The sequence below is a fragment of the Somniosus microcephalus genome, chromosome 7 (assembly GCF_052327205.1).
Source record: "Somniosus microcephalus isolate GS21.2 chromosome 7, FLI_Smic_1.0, whole genome shotgun sequence".
Lineage (NCBI taxonomy): Eukaryota > Metazoa > Chordata > Chondrichthyes > Squaliformes > Somniosidae > Somniosus > Somniosus microcephalus.
Window position 1 is genome coordinate 150,430,055 of NC_140993.1, and position 24,946 is coordinate 150,455,000.

The 24,946-nt window shown below is 45.3% G+C and overlaps 1 protein-coding gene across 1 annotated transcript in view; it reads right to left on the reverse strand.

Annotated features, from left to right (window-relative positions):
* Positions 1–24,946, reverse strand: part of vcpip1 (valosin containing protein (p97)/p47 complex interacting protein 1) — a 37,378-nt gene that overhangs the window by 6,750 nt on the left and 5,682 nt on the right. The window contains exon 2 of the mRNA XM_085993088.1: positions 8,063–8,149. Within this exon, the coding sequence (XP_085849214.1) occupies positions 8,063–8,149 (87 nt within the window). The remainder of the gene's footprint in view (positions 1–8,062; positions 8,150–24,946) is intronic.

The following is a 24,946-nucleotide window of genomic DNA, read 5'->3' on the forward strand; positions in this document are numbered from 1 at the left end:
TTCCGTTCCCTTAAGTCCAAGGGACGCAGACTTGAATGTTTATGGCTGACAACTGCTTTAGCAACTCATCGCCAGATCTGGTTGGATCACATAAAACACTATCGGGTCCTGCTCTTCTCTGTCAAAACTGCTCACTATTCCAGGATCATCCTGGAATGCAAAGATAACCCCTGGCTTCTCTTCACTACAAACCTGCTTCTTAAGCCCTTCTCCCCTGCAAACGGGGGTACCATGGAAGTGGAGTGACGAATGTGTAATTTGTATTTATATAGTGCTTTTCACGAACTCAGGATGTCCCAAGGCACTTTACAGCCGATGAAATACTTTTTTGAAATGTAGGCACTGTTGTAATTTAGGACTCTGCTTCAACAATGGTTTGTGGAAGTGAATTCCATATTCCAACTACCCTCTGTGTAAAGATATTTTTTCTAATATGTGAGTGTGACACAAATTGTTGCACAGCACTCTGGATACTAGAAGAGCAAAAACTACAATTCCCATGAAACACACACACACAGAATTTGTTACTAGGAAGCTATAACTCCCCATCCCACATGAAGAGTTCAAATCCTAGGAAAACAGCAGAAGTCAAGCTGCTGTCCTGAATGAGCGAGTGTGGGGAGCAATGGGGGGGGGGGGGGGGGGGGAATGAGAGAGAAAAAAATGGGTTGGGGGGGGGGGAAGGAAGAAAGAGAAAATGGGGGTCATAGAGTCATAGAGTTATACAGCACAGAAAGAGGCCCATTGGCCCATCGCGTCCACGCCGGCCATCAAGCCCTGTCTAATCTAATCCCATTTTCCAGCATTTGGTCCGTAGCCTTGTATGTTATGGCATTTCAAGTGCTCATCCAAATGCTTCTTTAATGTTGTGAGGGTTCCTGCCTCTACCACCCTTTCAGGCAGTGAGTTCCAGATTCCAACCACCCTCTGGGTGAAAAAGTTTTTCCTCAAATCCCCTCTAAACCTCCTGCCCCTTACCTTGAATCTATGCCCCCTTGTTATTGACCCCTCTACTAAGGGGAAAAGTTCCTTTCTATCTACCCTATCTATGCCCCTCATAATTTTGTACACCTCAATCAGGTCCCCCCTCAGCCTTCTCTGCTCCAAGGAAAACAACCCCAGTCTTTCCAGTCTTTCTTCATAGCTGAAGCACTCCAGCCCAGGTAACATCCTGGTAAATCTCCTCTGCACCCTCTCCAAAGCAATCACATCCTTCCTATAGTGTGGCGCCCAGAACTGCACACAGTACTCCAGCTGTGGCCTAACCAGCGATTTGTACAGCTCCATCATAACCTCCCTGCTCTTATATTCTATGCCTCGGCTAATGAAGGCAAGTATCCCATATGCCTTTTTAACCACCTTATCCACCTGTTCTGCTGCCTTCAGGGACCTATGTACATGCACACCAAGATCCCTCTGATCCTCTGTCTTTCCTAGGGTCTTACCATTCATTGTGTATTCCCTTGCCTTGTTAGTCCGTCCAAAATGCATCACCTCACACTTTTCAGGGTTAAATTCCATTTGCCACTGTTCCGCCCATCTGACCAACCCATCTATATCGTCCTGTAGCCTGAGGCTTCCCTCCTCGCTATTTACCACCCTACCAATTTTCATGTCATCTGCGAACTTACTGATCATACCTTTTACATTCACATCCAAATCATTAATGTAGACCACAAACAGCAAGGGACCCAGCACCGATCCCTGCGGTACCCCACTGGACAGGCTTCCAGTCACAAAAACAACCTTCCACCATCACCCTCTGCCTTCTGCCACTAAGCCAGTTTTGGATCCAATGTGCCAAGGCACCCTGGATCCCATGGGCTCTTACCTTCCTGACCAGGCTCTTATGCGGGACTTTATCAAAAGCCTTACTGAAATCCATGTAAACCACATCCACTGCACTACCCTCATCCACACACCTAGTCACCCACTCGAAAAATTCAATCAAATTGGTCAGACATGATCTTCCCTTGACAAAGCCATGCTGGCTATCCCTAATTAATCCTTGCCTCTCCAAGTGGAGACTAATTCTGTCCCTCAGAATTTTTTCCAATAATTTCCCAACCACTGATGTTAGGCTCACTGGCCTGTAATTTCCTGGTTTATCCCTACTACCCTTCTTGAATAATGGTACTACGTTCGCTGTTCTCCAGTCCTCTGGCACATCCCCTGTGGCCAGAGAGGTTCTGAAAATTTGTGTCAGAGCCCCTGCAATCTCCTCCTTTGCCTCACATAGTAGCCTGGGATACATCTCGTCCGGGCCTGGGGATTTATCCACTTTTAAGCCTGCTAAAACCGCTAGTACCTCCTCCCCCTCGATACTAATATGTTCAAGTATATCACAGTCCCCCTGCCCGATTTCTATGTCCACATCGTCCTTCTCCATAGTGAACACAGATGCAAAAAATTCATTTAAAACCCCACCTACAGCTTCTGGCTCTACACACAGCTTGTCACTTTGGTCCCTAATGGGCCCTACTCTTTCCCTAGTTATCCTCTTGCCCTTAATATACTTATAAAACACCTTAGGATTTTCCTTTATTTTGCTCGCCAGTGTTGTTTCATGGCCCCTCCTCGCTCTCCTAATTTCTTTTTTTAAGTATCCCCCTGCACTTTTTATACTCCTCTAGGGCTTCCTCTGTCTTTATAGTCCTTTGTATCTGCCAAAAGCCCCCCTTTTTTTCCAAATCCATTCTCGTATATCCCTTGACATCCAAGGTTCCCTGGGCTTGTTGGTCCCACCCTTGACCTTTACGGGAACATGTTGCCATTGTACTCTCTCAATTTCCTTTCTGAAAGACTCCCATTGCTCCGATGTGGATTTTCCTTCAAGTAGCTGATCCCAGTCCACATTGGCCAGATCCTGCCGTATCATATTAAAATCGGCCTTCCCCCAATTTAGAACCTTTATTTCTGGTCCATCCTTGTCCTTTTCCATGACTACCTTAAATCTCACCGAATTATGGTCACTGTCACCAAAGTGCTCACCTACTAACACTTCTACCACTTGCCCGGCCACATTCCCTAGAATTAGGTCCAGTACCACCCCCTCTCTTGTAGGACTTTCTACATGCTGGCTCAAAAAGCTCTCCTGGATGCACTTTAAGAATTCTGCACCCTCTAAGTCTTTCACACTCTGACTATCCCAGTTAATATTGGGGAAGTTGAAATCCCCCACTATTATTACCCTATTATCTGCAAACTTCTCTGAGATTTGCCTACATATCTGTTCCTCTATTTCCCCCTGACTGTTTGGGGGCCTATAGTACACTCCCAGCAAAGTGCTAACCCCCTTTTTGTTTTTAAGTTCAACCCATATGGCCTCATTAGAGGAACCTGTTAATATATCATCCCTCCTTACAGCAGTAATTGACTCCTTAATTAATATTGCGACACCCCCTCCTCTTTTACCCCCCCCTCTGTCTCGCCTGAAGATTCTATACCCCGGAATATTGAGCTGCCAGTCTTGCCCCTCCCTCAACCATGTCTCCGTGATAGCAACAATATCATACTCCCATGTGTTCATCAACAACTTCAGTTCATCCACCTTATTCGTAAGACTCCTTGCATTAAAATAAATGCCATTCAGCCTTGCCCTACTCCCTTGTGCCGTTACATATTTGCTCTGCCTTCCAGTCTGACTTGTTTTTTCCTCTATATTTGGCTGTACATCACCCCCTATTATAGCTCCACTCTGTATCCCATCCCCCTGCCAAGTTAGTTTAAACCCCCCCGAACAGTGCTAGCAAACCTCCCCGCAAGGATATTTGTCCCGTTCTGGTTCAGGTGCAACCCGTCCGACTTGTACAAGTCCCACCTTCCCCAGAAGCAGGCCCAGTGATCCAGGAAACTAAAGCCCTCCCTCCTGCACCAACTCTTTAGCCACGCATTCATCTGCTCTATCCTCCTATTCCTATGCTCACTAGCACGTGGCACCGGGAGTAATCCAGAGATTACAACCTTTGAGGTCCTGCTCTTTAATCTGCTACCTAGCTCCCTAAATTCTTGCTGCAGGACCTCATCCCTCTCTCTACCCATGTCATTGGTCCCAATGTGAACCACGACCTCTGACTGTTCACCCTCCCCCTTCAGAATGCCCTGCAGCCGTTCAGTGACTGGAGGTGGGGGGAGAAGAGACAATAGAGGAGGGAGGGAGAAAGCGGGGGGGGGCGGGAAAAAGAAAGAAAGCGGGGTTGAGAGGAGAGGGAGAGCTTGTAACCAATATCCTCTATGAATGGTCTGAATTAGTCAATAGTAACCATTTATAGAAATGATCCCAGAGAACATTATTTGCCTGCAGTAAAGGCTCTGAAATGTGTTTCGGATAAAAAAAAAAAACATAATTGATAACTTTATCAGGTTAATGTACAAAAAACAAATTATCTCACATAGCTTCCAAAATTTTACACTGAGCAGCAAATAATTAGTGTCTCCCTCTCTTATGGCAGCTGGACAAATACATCTTATGTAAGGACAGTGGCCTAGAAATTTGTCTCGGGTAGTAGCGTAAAACGGGCAGTATTGGATCGGATCGGCCGCCCGTTATATGGAGCGCCTGATAATCAGTTACATTTACTGCAATGGAACCGAATATCAGGAACTCCGTATAATGAGCAGCCAATCAGATGCCACCCATTTTGCACCACCGCCCGAAACGAACTTCTAGGCCGTGTATCTCTGTCTGCTTCTCCCACTATGGCCAGGTTTCTGCCACACTTCCAGCGAAGTTACAGCAGCGGAGCGGGAGCAGCTCCAAGGAAATTCCCGGCTAATATTTCCCTCAGCTTGACACTTCCTGAAATTAAAAAATGAAGTTAATAGCTTTTATTTAAAAGTTAGTTGAAACATCCTTAAATTAATCATCCAGTTTGTATTCAAATCAGTTTCAAAAACACACAAACTAAAAGATTGTTATGCATAAAGACACAATTTTTAATGAGAAAATAAATAATAGATTGGAATTTGAAAGATACATAAAAGCTGCTGCAGGTATGTAATCTGTACTGTATCGCACGCACGCACGCACGCACACACACACACACACACTCTCTCTGAATAAAGTTTTTGAAATTTATCCTCTAGCTTTCCCTTCAAACGATTTCAGAAAAACAGGCTAAAGAGAAATATTTTTCAAATCTGGCTGACAAAATGCTACCGACCCATGCTAGGAAATGTGCACACTGCAGGATCTACCTTTAGCTGACTGAGAAACAACTTCGAGCAAAAATAACCTAGTCCAAGTTCAGGTTTTTGGGAGAGCTAAAAACCTTAAACTCTGTGAGCTCCCACAGCTTTATTGTGGGAGTGATTGGGGAGTAAGCATTCCATTGTACTAGTTACATATGGCAAATAAAGAATCTTGAATCTTGTTACAATCCTTATTTGGGACATTAGAATTTTCAGTTACTGAGGGGAAAAATGGTAGAATTTTTTTCTTCAAAAAGTTACTTATTCAATGAGTTTATCTTCTCCTGTCTCCTTTAATTGGTAGATTTGACTGATTATTCAGAATTGCTTGTTTTCCCAAGTCTTTACTAGTTTCTCATTTGTAGTTTTCCAGCTACTTGGTTTGCTTTTGATTTGAACATTTCCTGACTCTTCCATTCTGATTTGCTGCTGTTTTACTTTGAGCCAAAATGTGATGGCTAGAGTGCGACAGGAAGTAATGGTGTTGCTTACAGGAAATAAGTGTGACGCTGTATGTGTACTATATACACAAGACTGTTAATATAATATACAAGTAGAGGTTAAAAGGTCAAAGCTTTGATTTAAACAGGTGACCATGGAAGTTAAAAACAGAACTGCAAAATATGTAAAATCAAATTAAGAAATACTGAAAGCATCAGCATGGATAAAAACAAAAAACATAATTTTCAAAACTATTATACTTATACATATGAAAGCAACCCATTTGAGCACAAAACGTCTCTGCCAGAATCGGGTTATATGTCTCAAAAAAACAAAGGAGTAGAATCAGTCAACGACACCTATTGCACAATATCTACCAAATAACTGATTTATGAAACTAAATAGGAGTCTTAAGAGTTTTATCAACTTTTACAAATAATATCTTGCTACTTCAAATATGGCACTATTTTCTAATAACTGTGCAGAAAAATGGCAGATAAAACATAGAGAAAAACGCAGAAAAGACAATGAGAAACACACAGAGTAAAAAACAGCCTTATTCCCATAAGTAAAGGGGTGTAGCAAAATTGAGTGCCTTGGATGAGTAGAGAAATTCAAATTAAGCTTAAACTTAAAAAATATACAAAATCTAGAACTAATTACATGAATGAAAATCAAACAGAAAATAGAAAATATAATCTAAATCATACTATTTTGATGGGGGTGCAAGATCAGGGGTGCATATTCCAAATCTTTGAAGGTGGCAGGGCAAGGTGATAAGGTGGTTAAGAAAACATGTGGGATACTTGGCATTGTAAATAGGGACATTGAATATAAAAACAAGGAAGTCATGCTAAACCTTTATAAATATCTGGTTAAGCCTCAGGGAGGGTATTGTGTCTAATTCTGGGCACCACACTTTAGGAAGGATGTCAAGGTCTTGGAGAGGGTACAAAAGAGGTTTACCAGGATATCAGGGTTGAGGCACTTCAGTTATGTGGAGACATTGGAGAAGCTGGGACTGTTCTCCTTAGAGCAGAGAAGGTTAAGGGGAGACCTTATTAGAGATGTTCAAAATTATGAGAAGTTTTAATAGAGCAAGTAGGAAGAAACTGTTATCTCTGGCAACTGGGTTGGTAACCAGCGGTCATAGATTTAAAATAATTGGCAAAAGAACTAGAGGGGAAATGAGCAATGTGCCCTCTAATTTTTTTTTTTTTTAGGTGCGCGGTCCCTTTAAATTTGCTGCAGGACATCTTTTCCAGCGTTACAGCTAGTGAGCAGCCTGCGCGGGACCTCCTGATCACTGCGCGGCCGTGCAGCTTAGAGGGAGCGTTGGAAGTGAGGAGAATTTTTTCACACAGAGGGTTGTTGCGATCTGGAACGCACTACCTGAAAGGGTGGTGGAATCAGATTCCATAGGAAATTTCAAAAGGCAGTTGGACATGTACTTGAAGAGGACTAATTTGTAGGGTTATGGGGAAAAAGCTGGGGTGTGGGACTAAATTGAACAGCGTTAACATTTCAGGTCGATGACCCTTCGTTTCTCTCTCTACAGATACTGCCTGACCTGCTGAGTATTTTCAGCATTTTCTGTTTTTATTTCAGATTTCCAGCATCCGCCGTATTTTGCTTTTGTATTTGTGTGGCCTGTTTCTGTGCTGTCGGTTTACAAAAGTGTTGCATCAATGCAATAAACTAAGCTACACTATCTAAGAAATTAGTTACATTTACCTTTTTATTCACCAGCAAACAGGTTAATGATGCTCATCAGGTTGTGTTATGTGTCCATTAAAGTAGCAGCAAGCTTTAAACATCCATTTAGATGATTGCTCAGTCGATTAAGTATTAAATTGGTTATTCCTGAATATATATTTTGATTGCCTAAATGGCAGCTATAAGGTTCCCCAATAACTCCTGCGTGAAAACACCCTACTAAACTTCCCTCCAACCATATAATTAAACTATGTTATGATTTTTCAATTTAAAAAAGCTGTGCTTGAATTTAGTTCAATGAAGTATCAAGAATTTGCCATCATTACACAGAAGCAGTTAAGAGAACATGAAATTAAATGAGGAAATGGACCATGCAGTATTGCTATGCACTGGAGCTGTAACACTCAAAGCCATCAGGTAGAATACAAATTCAATCTTATACACCTCTCAATTCCCAATCTGAGTTGATATAAGCAGAAAACCTCCGTGTGGAGACTGTGGCATTTCCTTGCAGGGTGGAAGCGCAAATAAAATACATTGGATAGGGGCATTCAGCCAGGTGGTACATCATGTCACCAAGCAGCTAGCCAAATGTGGCACTGGTAGAGCAGACAGTTTGGCAGCAGAAGTTCATGTCCAGGCATATGAATGCTTACACTTGGAAAAATTATTAGGATATATAAAGTGACGAAAACTGCAACATGATTCGCCTTACCCACATCTTTCTTCATTGTGTTATAGAACACTCCACCTTGTTCAAATAAGTGTGGTAGCTTCTTTGCGTATGACCAAACATCTTCTCCTAAACAATGCAAAAAAAAGATATATTTATAGTTCCAATCATCTGATCAATTTTACCACTTAAGGAAAGAAAATTGTAATAATTACTTATCTCACTATTATCTGATTACAGAATATCTGAATACATTATTGAATGCAACAACCATAATTTCATCCAAAACCAATCTTTCTTTTTAAAAAAAAAGTAATTCATATTTTTCATCCTTTGCATTCTCAGTCTTGATCCTATGCATGGCTCTACAAGGTTAGATTGGTAACCCAATCCCAAGCTCAAGCTTCATCAAAGTTGCTCTTTAACCAACAACAAGAAACCATGCAAGAATAGTTTGAGTTACTTGTCCTGAGATTTTACCTCAAGATGTGGAAGTGCCTCACTTGAGCAACTTGGCTAAGACTGCTTCAACAACCTTAAATCAAAATTAAACTGGAAATGTGAGTCATGTTGCTTCTGTCACATTATAATTGAGGCTGTGGACAGGTGAAAAGAGCCACACCCCGGTAACAGAAGAGCCACAAGATGCTAGATAGCCATTCTGACTCATAATAGCACAATTTTCAATAGTGCAAAATAAATTCACATTAGGTTTGTGAACAAAATGCTTTAATTATGGGTTATAAGCTATCATAAATAATTTGTTTCTTATATAATTGTAACCTAATCATAGAATCATAGAATGGTTACAGCACTGAAGGCGGCCATTCGGCCCATGCCGGCTCTCTGAAAGAGCAATTCAGCTTGTCCCAATTCCCGCCCTTTCCCCGTAGTCCTGACAATTTTTTCCCTTCAGGTTTTGTCCAATTCCCTTTCGAAAGCCGTGATTGAATCTGCCTCCACCATCCTTTCAGGCAGTGAATTCCAGATCCTAACCACTCGCTGAGTAAAAAAGTTTTTCCTCATGTTGCCTTTGGTTCTTCTGCCAATCACCTTAAATCTGTGTCCTCTGGTTCTTGACCCTTCTGCCAATGGGAACAGTTTCTCTCTATGTATTCTGTCCAGACCCCTCATGATTTTGAACACCTCTATCAAATCTCCTCTCAATCTACTCTGCTCTAAGGAGTACAACCCCAGCTTCTCCCTTCTATCCATGTAACTGAAGTCCCTCATCCCTGGAATCATTCGTTTTACTAATATCTTTAGTTGTCCGTTCCACGGGAACAGCGTCTTCTGGTACTAAACTCCAGTGCCATTGTTTATATGCGAGCCTCGACAGGATACTCAATTGTTGGATGCCACAGACGTGCATCATCAATTTTGTACCTTTAAAATTTGTATTCCAGTTTCAGGCTTCAGTACGTTTTGTTCTTTCCCTCCAATACAAGTGAAGCAATGTTGGCTATACTTATTACTTAATTTACAAAGTTTATGTAACTACTTGTTTTCACACAGGCTTAAAAGCAGGGGTGTTCTTATTGGCTTTTTGAGTGCTGTGTCAGCTTTTGCTTGTTTTCTAGATTTGCATGTATGCATCTATTCAAGGGATAGGTTAGGTGAGCCACTAAGGTGAGTATTATACTTTCAAAGCAATCCAAAGGCAATATTGAGAAGATTGATAAAAGTTCTCTTGAATTCATATTGACTAGCAAAGACTGACAACACCATAAAATAAATCCCTTTAATAAAGTGCGTGAAGAGGAATTTAAATCAAACTGAAAATGCTGGAACGACTCAGCAGGTCAGGCAGCATCTGTGGAGAGAGAAACGTTTCAAGTCGATGACCTTTCGTCAGAAATGGAAAAAGTTAGAGAAGTAACAGATTTTAAACAAGTACAGAAACAGGGAAAGGGGGGAGGGAGGAGGGGAGGAAAAAACAAAAGGGAAGGTCTGTGATAGGGTGGAAGGCAGGAAAGATTAAATGACAAAAGGGATGATGTTGCAAGGCAAAAGGAGATGGTAATGGGACAAGTAAAGAGAATTCGAGAGGTGGTATAAATGGGAATAGCAGAATCATCAACAGTTGCTGTCCAAAAAAATGGGGGTAGAGGTTATGATCTGAAATTGCTGAACTCAATGTTGAGTCCAGAAGGTTGTAAAGTGCCTAATCGAAGGAGGAGGTGCTGTTCCTCGAGTTTACATTGAGCTTCATTGGAACAGTGAAGGAGGCCGAGGATGAAGAGGTCAGAGTGGGAGTGGAGTGGAGAATTAAAGTGACAGACAAACGGAAGCACAGGGTTACACTTGCGGACTGAATGGAGTTGTTCCGCAAAGTGGGCAGCCAATCTGCGTTTGGTCTCCCCAATGAAGAGGAGACTGCACCGTGAGCAGCGGATACAGTATACTAAATTGCAAGAAGTACAAGTAAATCGCTGTTTCACCTGGAAGGAGTGTTTGGGGCCCTGGACAGTGGGAAGGGAGGGTGTAAAAGGGCAGGTGTTGGAAGGGGAGGGGGGTGTTGGGGTCGATTGAGGAGTGGAGCAGGGTGTCACGGAGGGAGTGGTCCCTTCAGAATGCTGAAAGGGAAGGGGAGGGGGAAGATGCGTTTGGTGGTAGGATTGCGCTGGAGATGGCGGAAATGGTGGAGGACGATATGTTGAATGTGGAGGCTTGTGGGGTGGAAGGTGAGGACTAGGGGAACCCTATCATGATTCTGGGAGGGAGGGGAAGGGGTGAGAGCAGAAATGCGGGAAATGGAACAGACACAGTTGAGCGCCCTGTCAACCACGGTGGAGGGGAATCCTCGGTTGAGGAAAAGACATATCAGAAGCACTGTTATGGAATGTGGCATCGTCAGAGCAGATGCGATGGAGACGGAGAAATTGGGAGAATGGAATAGAGTCCTTACAGGAAACAGGGTGGGAGGAAGTGTAGTCAAGATACTGGTGGGAGTCAGTGGGCTTATAGTGGATGTTTGTCGATAGCCTACCCCCAGAAATGGAGACAGAGAAGTCGAGGAAGGGAAGGGAAGAATCGGAGATGGACCATGTGAAGGCGAGGGAACGGTGGAAATTGGAAACAAAGTTGATGAAATTTTCCATACCAGTGCTTCTTTACTTGTCCCATTACCATCTCCTTTCGACTTGCACATTATGCCTTTTGTCATTTTATCTCTCCTGCCTTCCAAGCTATCACAGACCTTCCCTTTCATTCTTTCCTCCCCTCCTCCCTTTCCCTGCCTCGGTACTTGCTTAAACCTGCTAAATCTCTAATTCTTTCCAGTTTTGATTAAAGGTCATCGACCTGAAATATTAACTCTGTTTCTCTCTCCACAGATGCTGCCTGACCTGCTGAGTAGTTCCAGCATTTTCAGTTTTTATTTTGCTTTTGTATTTAAATCAAACTGTTCAGCTTAACTGAAACAGAAGTCTTGTTTTAGCATATTGCTGTTGCTTCCTTTTGTACTTTAAACAGTAACCCTAACTGTAAGTTGGTCTCACTTGCCCCACAAAATGGTTTCTTCACAAATGTACATAGAACAACTTGTATTTATATAGCACCTTTAATGTTTCACAGGAGTATTAGAAGACAAAAAAAAAAAAATTTGACACTGAGCCACATAAGGAGAAATTAGGGCAGGTGGCCAAAAGCTTGGTCAAAGAGGTAGGTTTTAAGGAGCGTCTTAAAGGAGGAAAGAGAGGTAGCGAGGCGGAGAGGTTTAGGGAGGAAATTCCAGAGCTTAGGGCCTAGGCAACAGAAGCCACGGCCACCAATGGTTGAGCGATTATAATCAGGGATGCTCAAGAGGGCAGAATTAGAGGAGGGCAGATATCTCGGGGGGGGGGGGGCGTGGGTGTTGTGGGGCTGGAGGAGATTACAGAGATAGGGAGGGGCGAGGTCATGGAGGGATTTGAGAACAAGGATGAGAATTTTGATATTGAGGCATTGCTTAACCAGGAGCCAATGTAGGTCAGCGAGCACAGGGGTGATGGGCGAACGGGACTCGGTGCGAATTAGGACACGGGCAGCCGAGTTTTGGATGACCTCAAGTTTACGTAGGGTAGAATATGGGAGGCCAGCCAGGAGTGCATTGGAATAGTCAAGTCTAGAGGTAACAAAGGTATGGATGAGGGTCTCAGCAGCAGATGAGCTGAGGCAAATGCGGAGACGGGTGATGTTATGGAGGTGGAAATAGGCGGTCTTAGTTATGCCACGGATGTGTGGTTGGAAGCTCATTTCAGGGTCACATATTACACCAAGGTTGCGGACAGTCTGGTTCAGCCTCAGACAAATGTTAGGGAGAAGGTTGGAGTCAGTGGCTAGGGAATGGAGTTTGTGGCGGGGACCGAAAAAAATGGCTCCAATATTTAATTGGAGAAAATTTCTGCTCATCCAGAACTGGATGTCGGACAAGCAGTCTGACAATTTAGAGATTGTGGAGGGGTCGAGAGAAGTGGTGGTGAGGTAGAGCTAGGTGTTGTCAGCGTACATGTGGAAACGGACGCTGTGTTTTCGGATGATGTCACCGAGGGGCAGCATGTAGATGAGAAATAGGAGGGGGCCAAGGATAGGTCCTTGGGGACACTAGAGGTAATGATGTAGGAGCGGGAAGAGAAGCCATTGCAGGTGATTCTCTGGCTATGATTAGATAGATAAGAATGGAACCAGGTGAGTGCAGTCCCACCCAGCTGGATGACGGTGGAGAGGTGTTGGAGAAGGATGGAGTGGTCAACTGTGTCAAAGGCTGCAGACAAGTCAAGAAGGACAAGGAGGGATAGTTTACCTTAGCACAGCTGCAGTTATACTACCCATATAGTATCCACACCATGCTTTATTGTACACAAGCGGTGGGAAAAGCCCCGTCAGTAGCAAGATCACCGACTGGAGAGGATGCTGCCCTCTATTACTAATTACTAACACATAAGATTTTCACATATTGAAGACCTGTTGTTTTAGATTATAGTTATTCTATTGCAACCCGCGTGATACTGTTTTTTTAGAACGGTATTGGTGGATGGCACGAAGTTTCACCACTATTGCTGATTAACTGCAGCTGCTGAACAATATATAGCAATGCACTTTGGCTTAATGTATGTGTGGGTCACTGTGTGTTGTGATCCTGACCAACGGTTCCACCACAGACCCAATTCACGTACAGACCGGGGTCAAGCAAGGCTGTGTCATCACACCAACGCTCTTCTCGATCTTCCTTGCTGCAATGCTCCATCTCACCCTCAGTAAACTCCCTGCTGGAGTAGAGCTAATTTACAGAACAAACGGGAAACTGTTCAACCTCCGTCGCCTCCAGTCCAGATCCAAAGTCGTCCCATCCTCTGTCTTCGAATTACACTATGCAGACGACGCTTGCATCTGCACACACTCGGAGGTCAAACTCCAAACCATCGTCAACACCTTCATTGAAGCGTACAAGAGCATGGGCCTTACACTAAACATCCATAAGACAAAGGTCCTCTACCAACCTGTTCCCACCACACAGTACTGCCCCCTGATTATCAAAATCCACGACAAGGCCTTGGACAACATGGACCACTTTCCATACCTCGGGAGCTTACTGTCAACAGGGGCAGACATCAATGACGAAGTCCAACACCGCCTTCAGTGAGCCAGTGCAGCCTTCTGTCGCCTGAGGAAGAGAGTGTTTGAAGACAAGGACCTGAAACCCGGCACCAAGTTCATGGTCTACAGAGCAGTAGTGATACTCGCCCTCCTGTATGCCTCAGAGACATGGACCATGTACAGCAGGCACCTCAAAGCACTGGAGATGTACCACTAACGCTGCCTCCGCAAGATCCTGCAAATCCATTGGCAGGATAGGCACACCGTCAGTGTTCTCGCTCAGGTCAACATCCCCAGCATCGAAGCTTTGACCACGCTCAATCAGCTCCGATGGACGGGTCATACTGTCAGCATGCCCAATACGAGATTCCTAAAACAAGCGCTCTACTCGGAGCTCCGACATGCCAAGAGAGCCCCAGGTGGGCAGAGGAAACTCTTCAAGGACACTCTCAAAGCCTCCTTGAAAAAGTGCAACATCTCCACCAACACCTGGGAATCCCTGCCCAAGACCACATAAAGTGGAGGAGAAGCATCCGGGAAGGCGGCGAACACCTGGAGTCTCTTCGCCAGGAGCAAGTGGAAGCCAAGCGCAGGCAGAGCAAGGAGCGCACGTCAACCCAAGCACCCCACCCACCTGCCCCTTCAACTACTTTTCGATACAAGGCTCCTTAGAGCTAGCACAGGCACAATGGGCCAAATGGACTCCTTCTATGCTGTATGATTCCATGAAATCAATCAATTTTCTCACACTGTTTTCAGCCAATATTCTTATTCATTCTGGTAAGTATATACAATTAAAAATAACACTTACGACAAAACAATTATAAAGGAAACAAACACACAAAGAAATTACAACATTCTGAAAAAAATCACTAAGCTTACCCATAAAATTGGTCAATTAACATTAGAAATGCCTGCAAGAAATTTTCCCTACTTCTTTTTTATATTCGCTCCTGGGATGTGGGTGTCGCTGGCAAGGCCAGCATTTATTGCCTATCCCTAATTGCCCTTGAGAAGGTGGTGGTGAGCCGCCTTCTTGAACCGCTGCAGTCCGTGTGGTGAAGGCACTCCCACAGTGCTGTTAGGGAGGGAGTTCCAGGATTTTGACCCAGCGACGATGAAGGATCGGCGATATACTTCCAAGTCCGGATGGTGTCTGACTTGGAGGGGAACTTGGAGGTGGTGGTGTTCCCATGCGCCTGCTGCCCTTGTCCTTCTAGGTGGTAGAGGTCACGGGTTTGGGAGGTGCTGCCGAAGAAGCCTTGGCAAGTTGCTACAGTGCATCTTGTAGGTGGTAGACACTGCAGCCACGGTACGCTGGTGGTGGAGGGAGTGAATGTTTAAGGTGGTGGATGGGGTGCCAATCAAGCGGGCTGCTTTGTCCTGGATTGTATCGAGCTTCTTGAGTGTTGTTGGAGCTGCACTCATCCAGGCAAGTGAAGAGTATTCTATCACACTCCTGACTTGTGTCTTGTAGATGGTGGAAAGGCTTTGAGGAGTCAGGAGATGAGACACTCACCGCAGAATATCCAGCCTCTGACCTGCTATTGTTACCTGACCTTCAGTCCAGGGCCCAGGCTTGAATTTGGAATTGTACCTGGGCCTTGGGAATTTACAGTTGATGCGGACAAATGCTATGTTTATGAGAATCATGGAAGTTGTAGCTTTCATCTGCTTCTGTGCAACTACAATACCTAGAGTGTTCCCTGGCAAGCACGCAGAAAATTTACAAATAACTATTAGATGCACGTAGTGGAAAAAAACATAATAGACTATTTTTTCAATGTTTTATTTTGTTCAAACTATTAAATATATGATGTTGTTTGGAAGGGTACTGATGTTGGGATCAGTATTAGAGGGTATGATTGTTAGCTGCTTTGATGCTGACCTCGGATAGTCGCAGGTCAGTCAGTCAGTCAGACCTGGGCCAAGTCAAATGACTACTTGTTCACGGTCCTGGTCATTGGAGACTCGACAATGTGGTGCTACACTGACAACAACTTCAGGAAGAACTGCAAATCCACTATGAGCAAGAAAAACAACTTTTATAATCGTATAAATAACTGAGAAAACGAAGAAGATTTTAGTGAAGGAGAGAAGAATGAACAAATTGTAGCGGTACCACCGAGTGTCCCTTTAACGCAATGACGTCACGTCACACATCATGTGACCGTCCCAAGCGCGGGCAAACGCGATGACGTCATCACGCAAGTCACGTGACTACCCAAGCGCGGGAAGAACGCAATGACGTCATCACGCAATCCACGGGACTGCCTACCGAGTCCTTGTGGCGTCTCCGTCTGGGGAAGACCTATTTTATGGCTCTCCTGTACTTAGCTCTGCAACCTATTTGAATTCCTCTGTTCCTGCATTAAAAACCTTTTTGCTTGTTCTCCTGGAGTCGAACTCGATTATTAAGTAGGAATTCGTCCAATACCTACATCGGTGACCACGAATTGGTGACCCCGTCTCCATGGACGTTTTTCACGGAAGAAGCGCACAGCTTGAACCCCGTCTGTGAACGTTTTCACAGAAGAACGGCACGACGAACAACAACCGACGAACACCAATTCTTACAATTGGTGACCAACGACGTGAGGACGGAAGCTCATCAATACCTACATTGGTGACCCCGTTTTTCGTGAACGTTTTTCACGAAAGCAGCGCAGCCAGACCCCGATTTTTCGTGAACGTCTTTCACGAAAGAAGCACGCCTGGAAGCTACAGCCGTTTCGCTCAGCTACCGCAACACTGGGAGCAACAACCGCCCTCGTGCTTTATCCTGGTAGAAGCCCTGTTCGCCTTGTGCAACATCGATACAGCGCAGACCACGTATCTGGATACGGTCTCCGTTTTCGACAGCTCTACCGACTTTCGGAGCGTCAGCCTCTTCAACAACCCCACGGCAGAATAGCAAGTATAACACCCTCACAGCGCGGGTACAGCACGTTTACGGGCTCACAGGATCGGAGCGCGCCCCGGCGGAGAGGCCATGAGGACTCAGTCCTCGCAAAGCACACCTCGCAACCCACGAGGACTCGCCCCTCGCAATCCACAAGGAGTCGCCCCTCGCAACCCACGAGGAGTCACCCCTCGCAACCCACGAGGACTTGCTCCTCGCAACCCACGAGGACCCATCCCCTGCCGATGCCGCACCAGCCCGCTGGTCTGTCTTTTCTACCACGCGTTGCCGCCCTCCCGGCAGTTTTTCCCCCTTCCGAAATCAACAACTACAAGCGTTGCTGCCCTCCCGACAGTTTTTCCCCCTTCCGAAATCAACAACTAGAAGCGTTGCCGCCCTCCCGGCAGTTTTTTCCCCCTACTGCAATCAACAACAACTAGAAGCGTTGCTGCCCTCTCTACAGTTTTCCCCTCAACAAAAGCAAACATCTACTGACACTGCGACCATCGAGGACGGGTCCAATGGACATCCCGCGGCTGCGATCGGCCACGCGAAAATTGCTGTCATCACCGATCACTGATCAACGCAGCAACGGTTCACTCTCTTCTGTGTTACCGTAGTAGCACTACGGCACGCACCGTTCCGTGCATTCCCGGCTGCCGGAGAGTTCGCTCGCCTGCCGGCGAGTTCACCGACCTACCCAGACCCACGTTTTTTTCCTCCTGGATCACCCGTTCGGCGTTCCTACAGATTTCGTCAGACTGGGGACCTTTTCCCAACAATGACAGAGCCATGGTCCGCGTCTGCCCAACCTGCCAGTTGCTATGACATGGCCAGCTGTTTCGCCCTGGCGGCCGCTTCGAACCACGGGCTACAGAGGTCACACGCTTCCACGGTCCTTCGCATGGCTGAATACGTTTTATTCGCCATGACGCCACGGTCCTTCGCAAGGCTGGATACGTTTTATCCGCCACAATGCATGCAAGGATCCGCTCACGACCGGCACATATTTGGACCTCGCCCGCCAAGTCGAGACAGCATGACCGCCGAGACCACCGACCACCCATCGTCGTTACGCCAACCCAAGTACGACCGCCCGCCAGACCGTCAGCCACCCAGCAATCTCCGTCTCGAGACTACAGGAGTCGTTCGGACAGGCTCATCACACCATCTCATTGTTTGACGCCGACCGTTAAAGCGAATTCTGGGGGGGGCGCATGTAGTGGTACCACCGAGTGTCCCTTACTCACTGGACATAATTCTCTTTAACGCGGGCGAACGCGATGACGCGGGTAAATGCGATGACGCGGGCAAACGCGATGACGTCACGTCGCACATCACGTGACCGTCCCAAGCGCGGGCAAACGCGTTGACGTCATCACGCAATCCACGGGACTGCCTACCGAGTCCTCGTGGCGTCTCCGTCTGGGGAAGACCTATTTTATGGCTCTCCTGTACCTAGCTCTGCAACCTATTTGAATTCCTCTGTTCCTGCATTAAAAACCTTTTTGCTTGTTCTCCTGGAGTCGAACTCGATTATTAAGTAGGAATTCGTCCAATACCTACATCGGTGACCACAAATACCTACAAAATAATGTATTTGCCTCTTCAAATAAATACTGCAAATCCAACATGTATTTTGGGGAGGGAAGAGCAAAGTTATTTACATCTTAAGCAAGCTTTGCAAAGTGATAGGTAAAATAATTGAACAACTATTTACCCATATCAGACCTGTATTTTTCAGTATTAAAGTGCGATGTTTCACCTTGTGTCAGTCATGGGATATGGGCAAACTACTGTCATGTCATATTTAGGCTCCAATGGAACGAAGGAGCACTCCAGATCCCAGCCTAATCATGAGCAACAGCATGGGAGACCGACCAGTAATTCATGGCCCAGATATTCCGATTCCTACGGGTGGGTACGCGCTGTGTACCCACCCATAAGGACATTGGAGGTGCCGGTTTCAGGCATGCGCTGAAAACCAGCATTTCCGATCTGTCAAGAATGGTCTTGACAGATCCTCTGGCTGCCCTGGCGAAGGGCCTCTACGGGCGGATAGTTCCGCTTTTTGGAGACCCTCCGCCCACAGAAAACCCTTACAATTCTTACGCCTGGTAAAAGCAGGCATAAGGCCTGTTTTTACCAGGGTAAGAGTTGAAAAAAAGTTTTTAAAAAATGTTTTCACTGATTTATCATTTAAAAATACTTTTAAAAAAGGTAAGTTTATTTTTAGCCCCATAAAAAACTTTAATCACTTTTTTCAAAAAAATTACATTTTTGTTTAAAATACAATTTTGTCATTTCAAGTCATTTTAAAAATGTGATAAAAATTTTTTTTAAATTTTACTATGTTTTTGGGGTGATCTCCATTCAGGTATTTGACAGGTCTTCCTGTCAAGTGTAATAAGGGAGATTCCCTTCTGTGATTGGCTCCCCATGGCCCACGTGATCCCAGGGACGCTGCGAACTACATGCGCCCCTGGGATACGTAGGTCCTGCACACTTCAAGTTTGGAGAGGCCCAGGAGCAGAAGCGCGTGTGTCCCGGGAGCCCTCAGGTAAGGGCATAGATTTTTCCAGATCGCAGGCCTCCACCCGCGGGAGGCCTGCGATCGGAAAATTTGGGCTAATATTAAAATTAGCTGCATTACAGAATGCTGCAATGCAGTGTGCAAAGTATGCATAGGCAGTGTACTATCGATACTATTTCCACAGTGCTTGAAAATGAAAATTATGTAGCAATGAATGATTGAGCAAGTGCATTGTAATCAAACTAGCAATATGTGAATGTATTCATGAAGGCAACAAAGGTCAAGTATGTCAATCAATGTTTCTTAAGTTTGGCATGGGACCACACAATACGTACATTAAATTATTTACGAATCAAAGAATTTCACTTTTATCAGATAGGTGCAACTGATAGTTTTGCTGCCCTGTGAGTTGATAATTAATGTACCTGACAATAAATAAATTGCAGTACCATTGATATTGTGCACTCATTTAATACACATACAAATATGCACACAAGATTAGACTAACAGCAGAACTACCTGTGGCTTTTTCATGTAAATACCTTGCTCCGTTTAACAAAACTCTATCTACCTATCTTCAAAATTATCCCACTGTTTTTTGGAAGGATCAACTTTTTTTTTCTATTAAATATATAATTTAATGCTGACAATACCCAGCCTTACCTCTCTACCACCACTACACTGAACTCCAAGACTGTTCCTGTGCTACAGCTAACTAACTCTGATATCGTGTTGTGGTAACCAGAATTTTCTCCAACTCAATAATGACAAAACCAAATCCATCCCCCCGGCTCCTGCCAAAAACTTCTACTTTAACACCCCTTCCCAACTGCTCACGCAGACTGAATCCAAAGGCTGCACGTTCTCAGTGTCCTGTTTCACCCTGCGCTTCACAACAATTTTCTCACTGAGATATCTTCTCTGCTTTCCTCCCTCTGCTCCGAGTGACTTTTCATCCCCGGTGATTTCAACCTCCACCTCAACTCCTCTTGTTCTCTCTCCTCTGAGTTCACTGCACTCCTTTTCTCCCTTAATCTCTCCCTCCATATAAACTTATACACGGCCACCCCCTCGATCTTGTCATCTCATGTGGCCTTGCTACCCCCACCGTAACTATCACTGATATGGCAATTTTTGATAATTTCATTATATTGCTCTCTACTAATATTCCCCTTTCCCCTTCCAACCCCACTTCTTTCTGTGTCCACCCTGGAAAAAACTCTCCCTAAAGTCCGTTACTACTGCACTTTCAAATTCCCAACTATCTAGCCTTTGGCCTACAATTCTTCATGATATTTCTGGAGTTACTGATTTGCTAAATCATACTCTCTCCACCACCTTTGATGCCCTTGTCCCCAATAAAACCATTACACTCTCTTACCCTAGTTGTTCCCTCGGTATACCCCTCATCTCCCCTCCCATAAGTCCAAGGGACGCAGACTTGAACGTCTTTGGTGGACAACTGGTTTGACCATCCTTCACCAGATATGGCTGGATCATAAAAAGCATTATCGGGTCCTGCTCTCCATCGCTAATACTGCCCATTATTCTAAGATCATCCAAGATCATCTTCTCCACCACTAACCATCTTCTCAAACCATCCTCCCCTGCCTCAACCTCCCTCAACTCCAACAATAAATGCGAGGAGCTCAAGGACTTCTTTATTAAAAAGATCGAGAACATCCGTTCAACTGCCTCTGCCACTTCCCTCCCTTCCCCTAGCCCACCAGGCCTAACTTCCTTTTAGTTTCCCCCCCCCGCCCCAAGCCTGAATTTGCATATTTCTCTAGTTTCTCTCCTATTTCCCCTCAGGCTCTCTCAAAGCTCATCTTGTCAAGGAGACCGACCTCCTGCTCTCTCGATCCTATTCCTACTAAACTGCTGACCACCCAACTTCTCTTCCTAGCTCCCATGTTAGCCAATATTGTTAACAGTACTCTGTCCTCTGGTACTCTCCCCCTCTCCTTTAAATCTGCCGTCATCACCACTCTCCTCAAAAAACCAACCCTCGACGCCTCAGTCTTTGCAAACTATTGTACCATCTCGAACCTCCCTTTCCTCTCAAGTGCTTGAACGTGTTGTCTCCTACATCCGTGCCCACCTTTCCCGGCACTCCATGTTTGAATCCCTCCAATCAAGTTTCCACACCCACAATACCGAAAAGGCTCTTACCAAGGTCACAAATAATATCCTAATTGACATCGACAAAGGTAAACTATCCCCCCCATCATCCTTCTCGACCGGTCTGCAGTCTTTGACACGGTTGGCCACAAAATTCTACTCCAACACCTCTCCACCGTCGTCCAGCTGGCTGGGACAGCACTCATCTGGTTCCATTCCTATCCCTCCAGCATAGCCATAAAATCACCTGCAATGGCTTCTCTTCCTGCTTCCACACCATCACCTCTGGTGTTCCCCATGGATCTATCCTTGGTCTCCTCCTATTTAACATCTACATGCTGCCCCTGGTGACATCATCCGGCAACACAAAGTGAATTTTCACATGTACATGGATGATACCCAGCTCTACCTCTCCTCCACCTCTCTTGAACCCTCCACTGTTTCTATATTGTCAGACTTTTTTTAAAAAATTCATTCATGGGATGTGGGCATCGCAGGCAAGGCCAGCATTTATTGCCCATCCTTTATTGCCCTTGAGAAGGTGGTGGTGAGCTGCCTTCCTGAACCGCTGCAGTCTACGTGGTGAAGGTATCCCACAGTGCTGTTTGGGAGGGAGTTCCAGTATTTTGACCCAACGACGATGAAGGAATGGCAATATATTTCCAAGTCAGGATGGTGTGTGACTTGGACGAGAACTTGGAGATGACCGTGTTCCCATGCGCCTGCTGCCCTTGTCCTTCTAGGTGGTAGAGGTCATGAGTTTGGGAGGTGCGGTTGAAGAAGCCTTGGCGAGTTGCTGCAGTGCATCTTGTAGATGGTAGACACTGCAGCCACGGTACGCCGCCGGTGGAGGGAGTGAATGTTTAAGGTGGTGGATGGGGTGCCAATCAAGTGGGCTGCCTATTCATGGATGGTGTCAAGCTTCTTGAGTGTTGTTGGAGCTGCACTCATCCAAGCAAGTGGAGAGTAGTCCATCACACTCCTTACTTGTGCCTTGTAGATGGTAGAAAGGCTTTCAGGAGTCAGGAGGTGAGACACTCGCCGCAGAATACCCAGCCTCTGACCTGCTCTTGTAGCCACAGTATTTATGTGGCTGGTCCAGTTAAATTTCCGGTCAATGGTGACCCACAGGATGTTGATGGTGGAGAATTCGGCGATGGTAATGCCGTTGAATGTCAAGAGGCAGTGGTTAGACTCTCTCTTGTTGGAGATAGTCGTTGCCTGGCACTTGTGTGGCGCGAATGTTACTTGCCACTTATTAGCCCAAGCCTGAATGTCGTCCAGGTCATGTTGCACGTGGGCAAGGACTGCTTCATTATCTGAATACTTGCGAATGGAACTGAACACGATGTAATCATCAGCGAACATCCCCACTTTTCACCTTATGATGGAGTGAACGTTATTGATGAAGCAGCTGAAGATTTTTGGGCCTAGGACACTGCCCTGAGGAACTCCTGCAGCGATGTCCTCGGGCTAAGATGATTGGCCTCCAACAACCATCTGCCTTTGTGCTAGGTATGAGTCTAGGCACTGGAGAGTTTTTCTCCTGATTTCCATTGACTTCAATTTTACTAAGGCTCCTTGATGCCACACTCCGTCAAATGCTGCCTTAATTCAAGGACAGTCACTCTCAGCTCACCTCTGGAATTCAGCTCTCTCTTTGAATCTGTATCAGATTTTTGCACCTACCACAGTGGCAAAACAGCTCTAATCAAAGTCACAAATGACATCCTCTGTGACTATGACTGTGGTGCATTATCCCTCTGTCTTCTCTGCAGCCTTTGATATGGTTGACCACACCACCCTCCTCCAGTGTCCAACTCGGTGGAACCACCCTCGCTTGTTTCCCCCTTACCTATCCAATCATAGCTAGAGCATCTCCAGCAATGGTTTTTCTTCCCACCCCAACACCGTTAGCTCTGGAGTCCTTCCAAGCATCTTCCTCATCTAGATGCTGCTATTTGGTGACATCATTTGCCAACGTGGAGTCAGCTTCTGTAAGTACACTGATGATAACCAGCTCCACCTCTCCACCATCTCTCTCAACCCCCCAACTGCCTCTGTGTTGTCAGATTGCTTGTCCAACATACAGTCTTGGATAAGCCACAATTTCCTCCAGTTGAACATTGGGAAGACCAAAGCCATTGTCTTAGGCCCCCACCACAATCTCCGTACCCTTGCCATCTATTGCATCCCCTTCTCGAGCACCATCTCAGGCTGAATTAGGCAGTCTCCATATTTGGCGTGCTAATCCGACCTCTCTCGCAAAGACTCCCCACTTCTACCTCCATAACACTGCCTGCCTCTGCTCCTGTTTCATCCTATCGTCTACTGAAACCCTCACCCAAGCCTTTGTCACCTCCAGGCTCGACTATTACAATGCTCTTCTGACCCGCCTCCCATCCTCTGTAAACTTCAGTTCATCCAAAAATCTGATGCCCGTAATCTATCCCACACCAAGTCCCTCGCACCCATCACTCCTGTCCTGCTGACTTACACTGGTTCCCGGTCCCCCGATACTTCAAATTTAAAATTCTCATCTTCATGTTTAATAAGCCTTGCACCTCCCATCTCTGGAATCTCCTCCAGGACAACAACCCTCCTAATTTCTCTGCTCCTCGGACACTGGCCTGTTGTGCACCCCCTCCTCCATTTTAAGATAATTGACAAAAGAACCAGTGGGGAGATGAGGAGAGATTTTTTTTTAATGCAAGTTATATATGATCTAAAATGCACTGCCAAAAAGGGAGGAGGATGCAAATTCAATAGGAACTTTCAAAAGAGAATTGGATATATACTTGAAAAGGAAAAATTTGCAGGACTATGGGGATAGAGCAGGGGAGTGGGACTAATTGCATAGTTCTTTCCAAGAACCAGAACAGGCACAATAGCTGAACAGCCTACTACTGTGCTGCCTGATTCAACCCATCATTGGTGGCTGTCCCTTCATACTGAATTCCCTCCCTAAGGCCTCACTCTCCTCCTTGAATACTCTCCTTACACACCATTATGCCCAATAATTGTCACCTTTTAATATTTCCTTCTTTAGCTCAGCATCCATTTCTTTGATTATGCCTCTGTGACGTACTTTGGGACATTTTCTACATTAAAGACACTGTATAAATGTAAGATGCTGTTGTTTTGTCACCTCCAGGCTTGATTTTTTTATTTTTTCATTAATCTTCTGAGTTCCATCTAACACAAACCTAACTCATCCAGGACTTTGCCACCTGCATCCTTTCCCATTTTTCGGCCATTTCACTCATAACCCCTGTCTTTATCCATTGGCTTCCTTATGGAAAGCATAATTAAAACACAAATTTAATCTCTGTAATTCTTTTTCTTGGGGAAAGCAGAAAGGGGAAACATGAGCAGGTGCACACACACACAGATAGGCCAATTGGTCCAAACAGGGAATATAAAGTGACCACAAATAAAATATGGCAGAAAGGCCTCTCACAACTTTGTCTCCCAGTCTCATCTCTGGTCACATTTTGTAACAAGAGATATTATAACTGCAGAATTAGGTTCCATAATGGCCCAGTGGGTAAAAACACTTGATGGTGTGGCACTGAGACACAGAGGCCAGCAAGATCCCAAGTTCAATGCCTGGTTTGCGCTAAATTAACCAATCTCAGCTGGGGGTTTGGCATTGCACAACTAGGTTCACCCACTTTGACCCAAGGAAGGTACAGGGTTATTTTTAAAAAAAATTCATTTGTGGGATGTGGGCATCGCTGGCAATGCCAGCATTTATTGCCCATCCCTAGTTGCCCTTGAGAAGGTGGTGGTG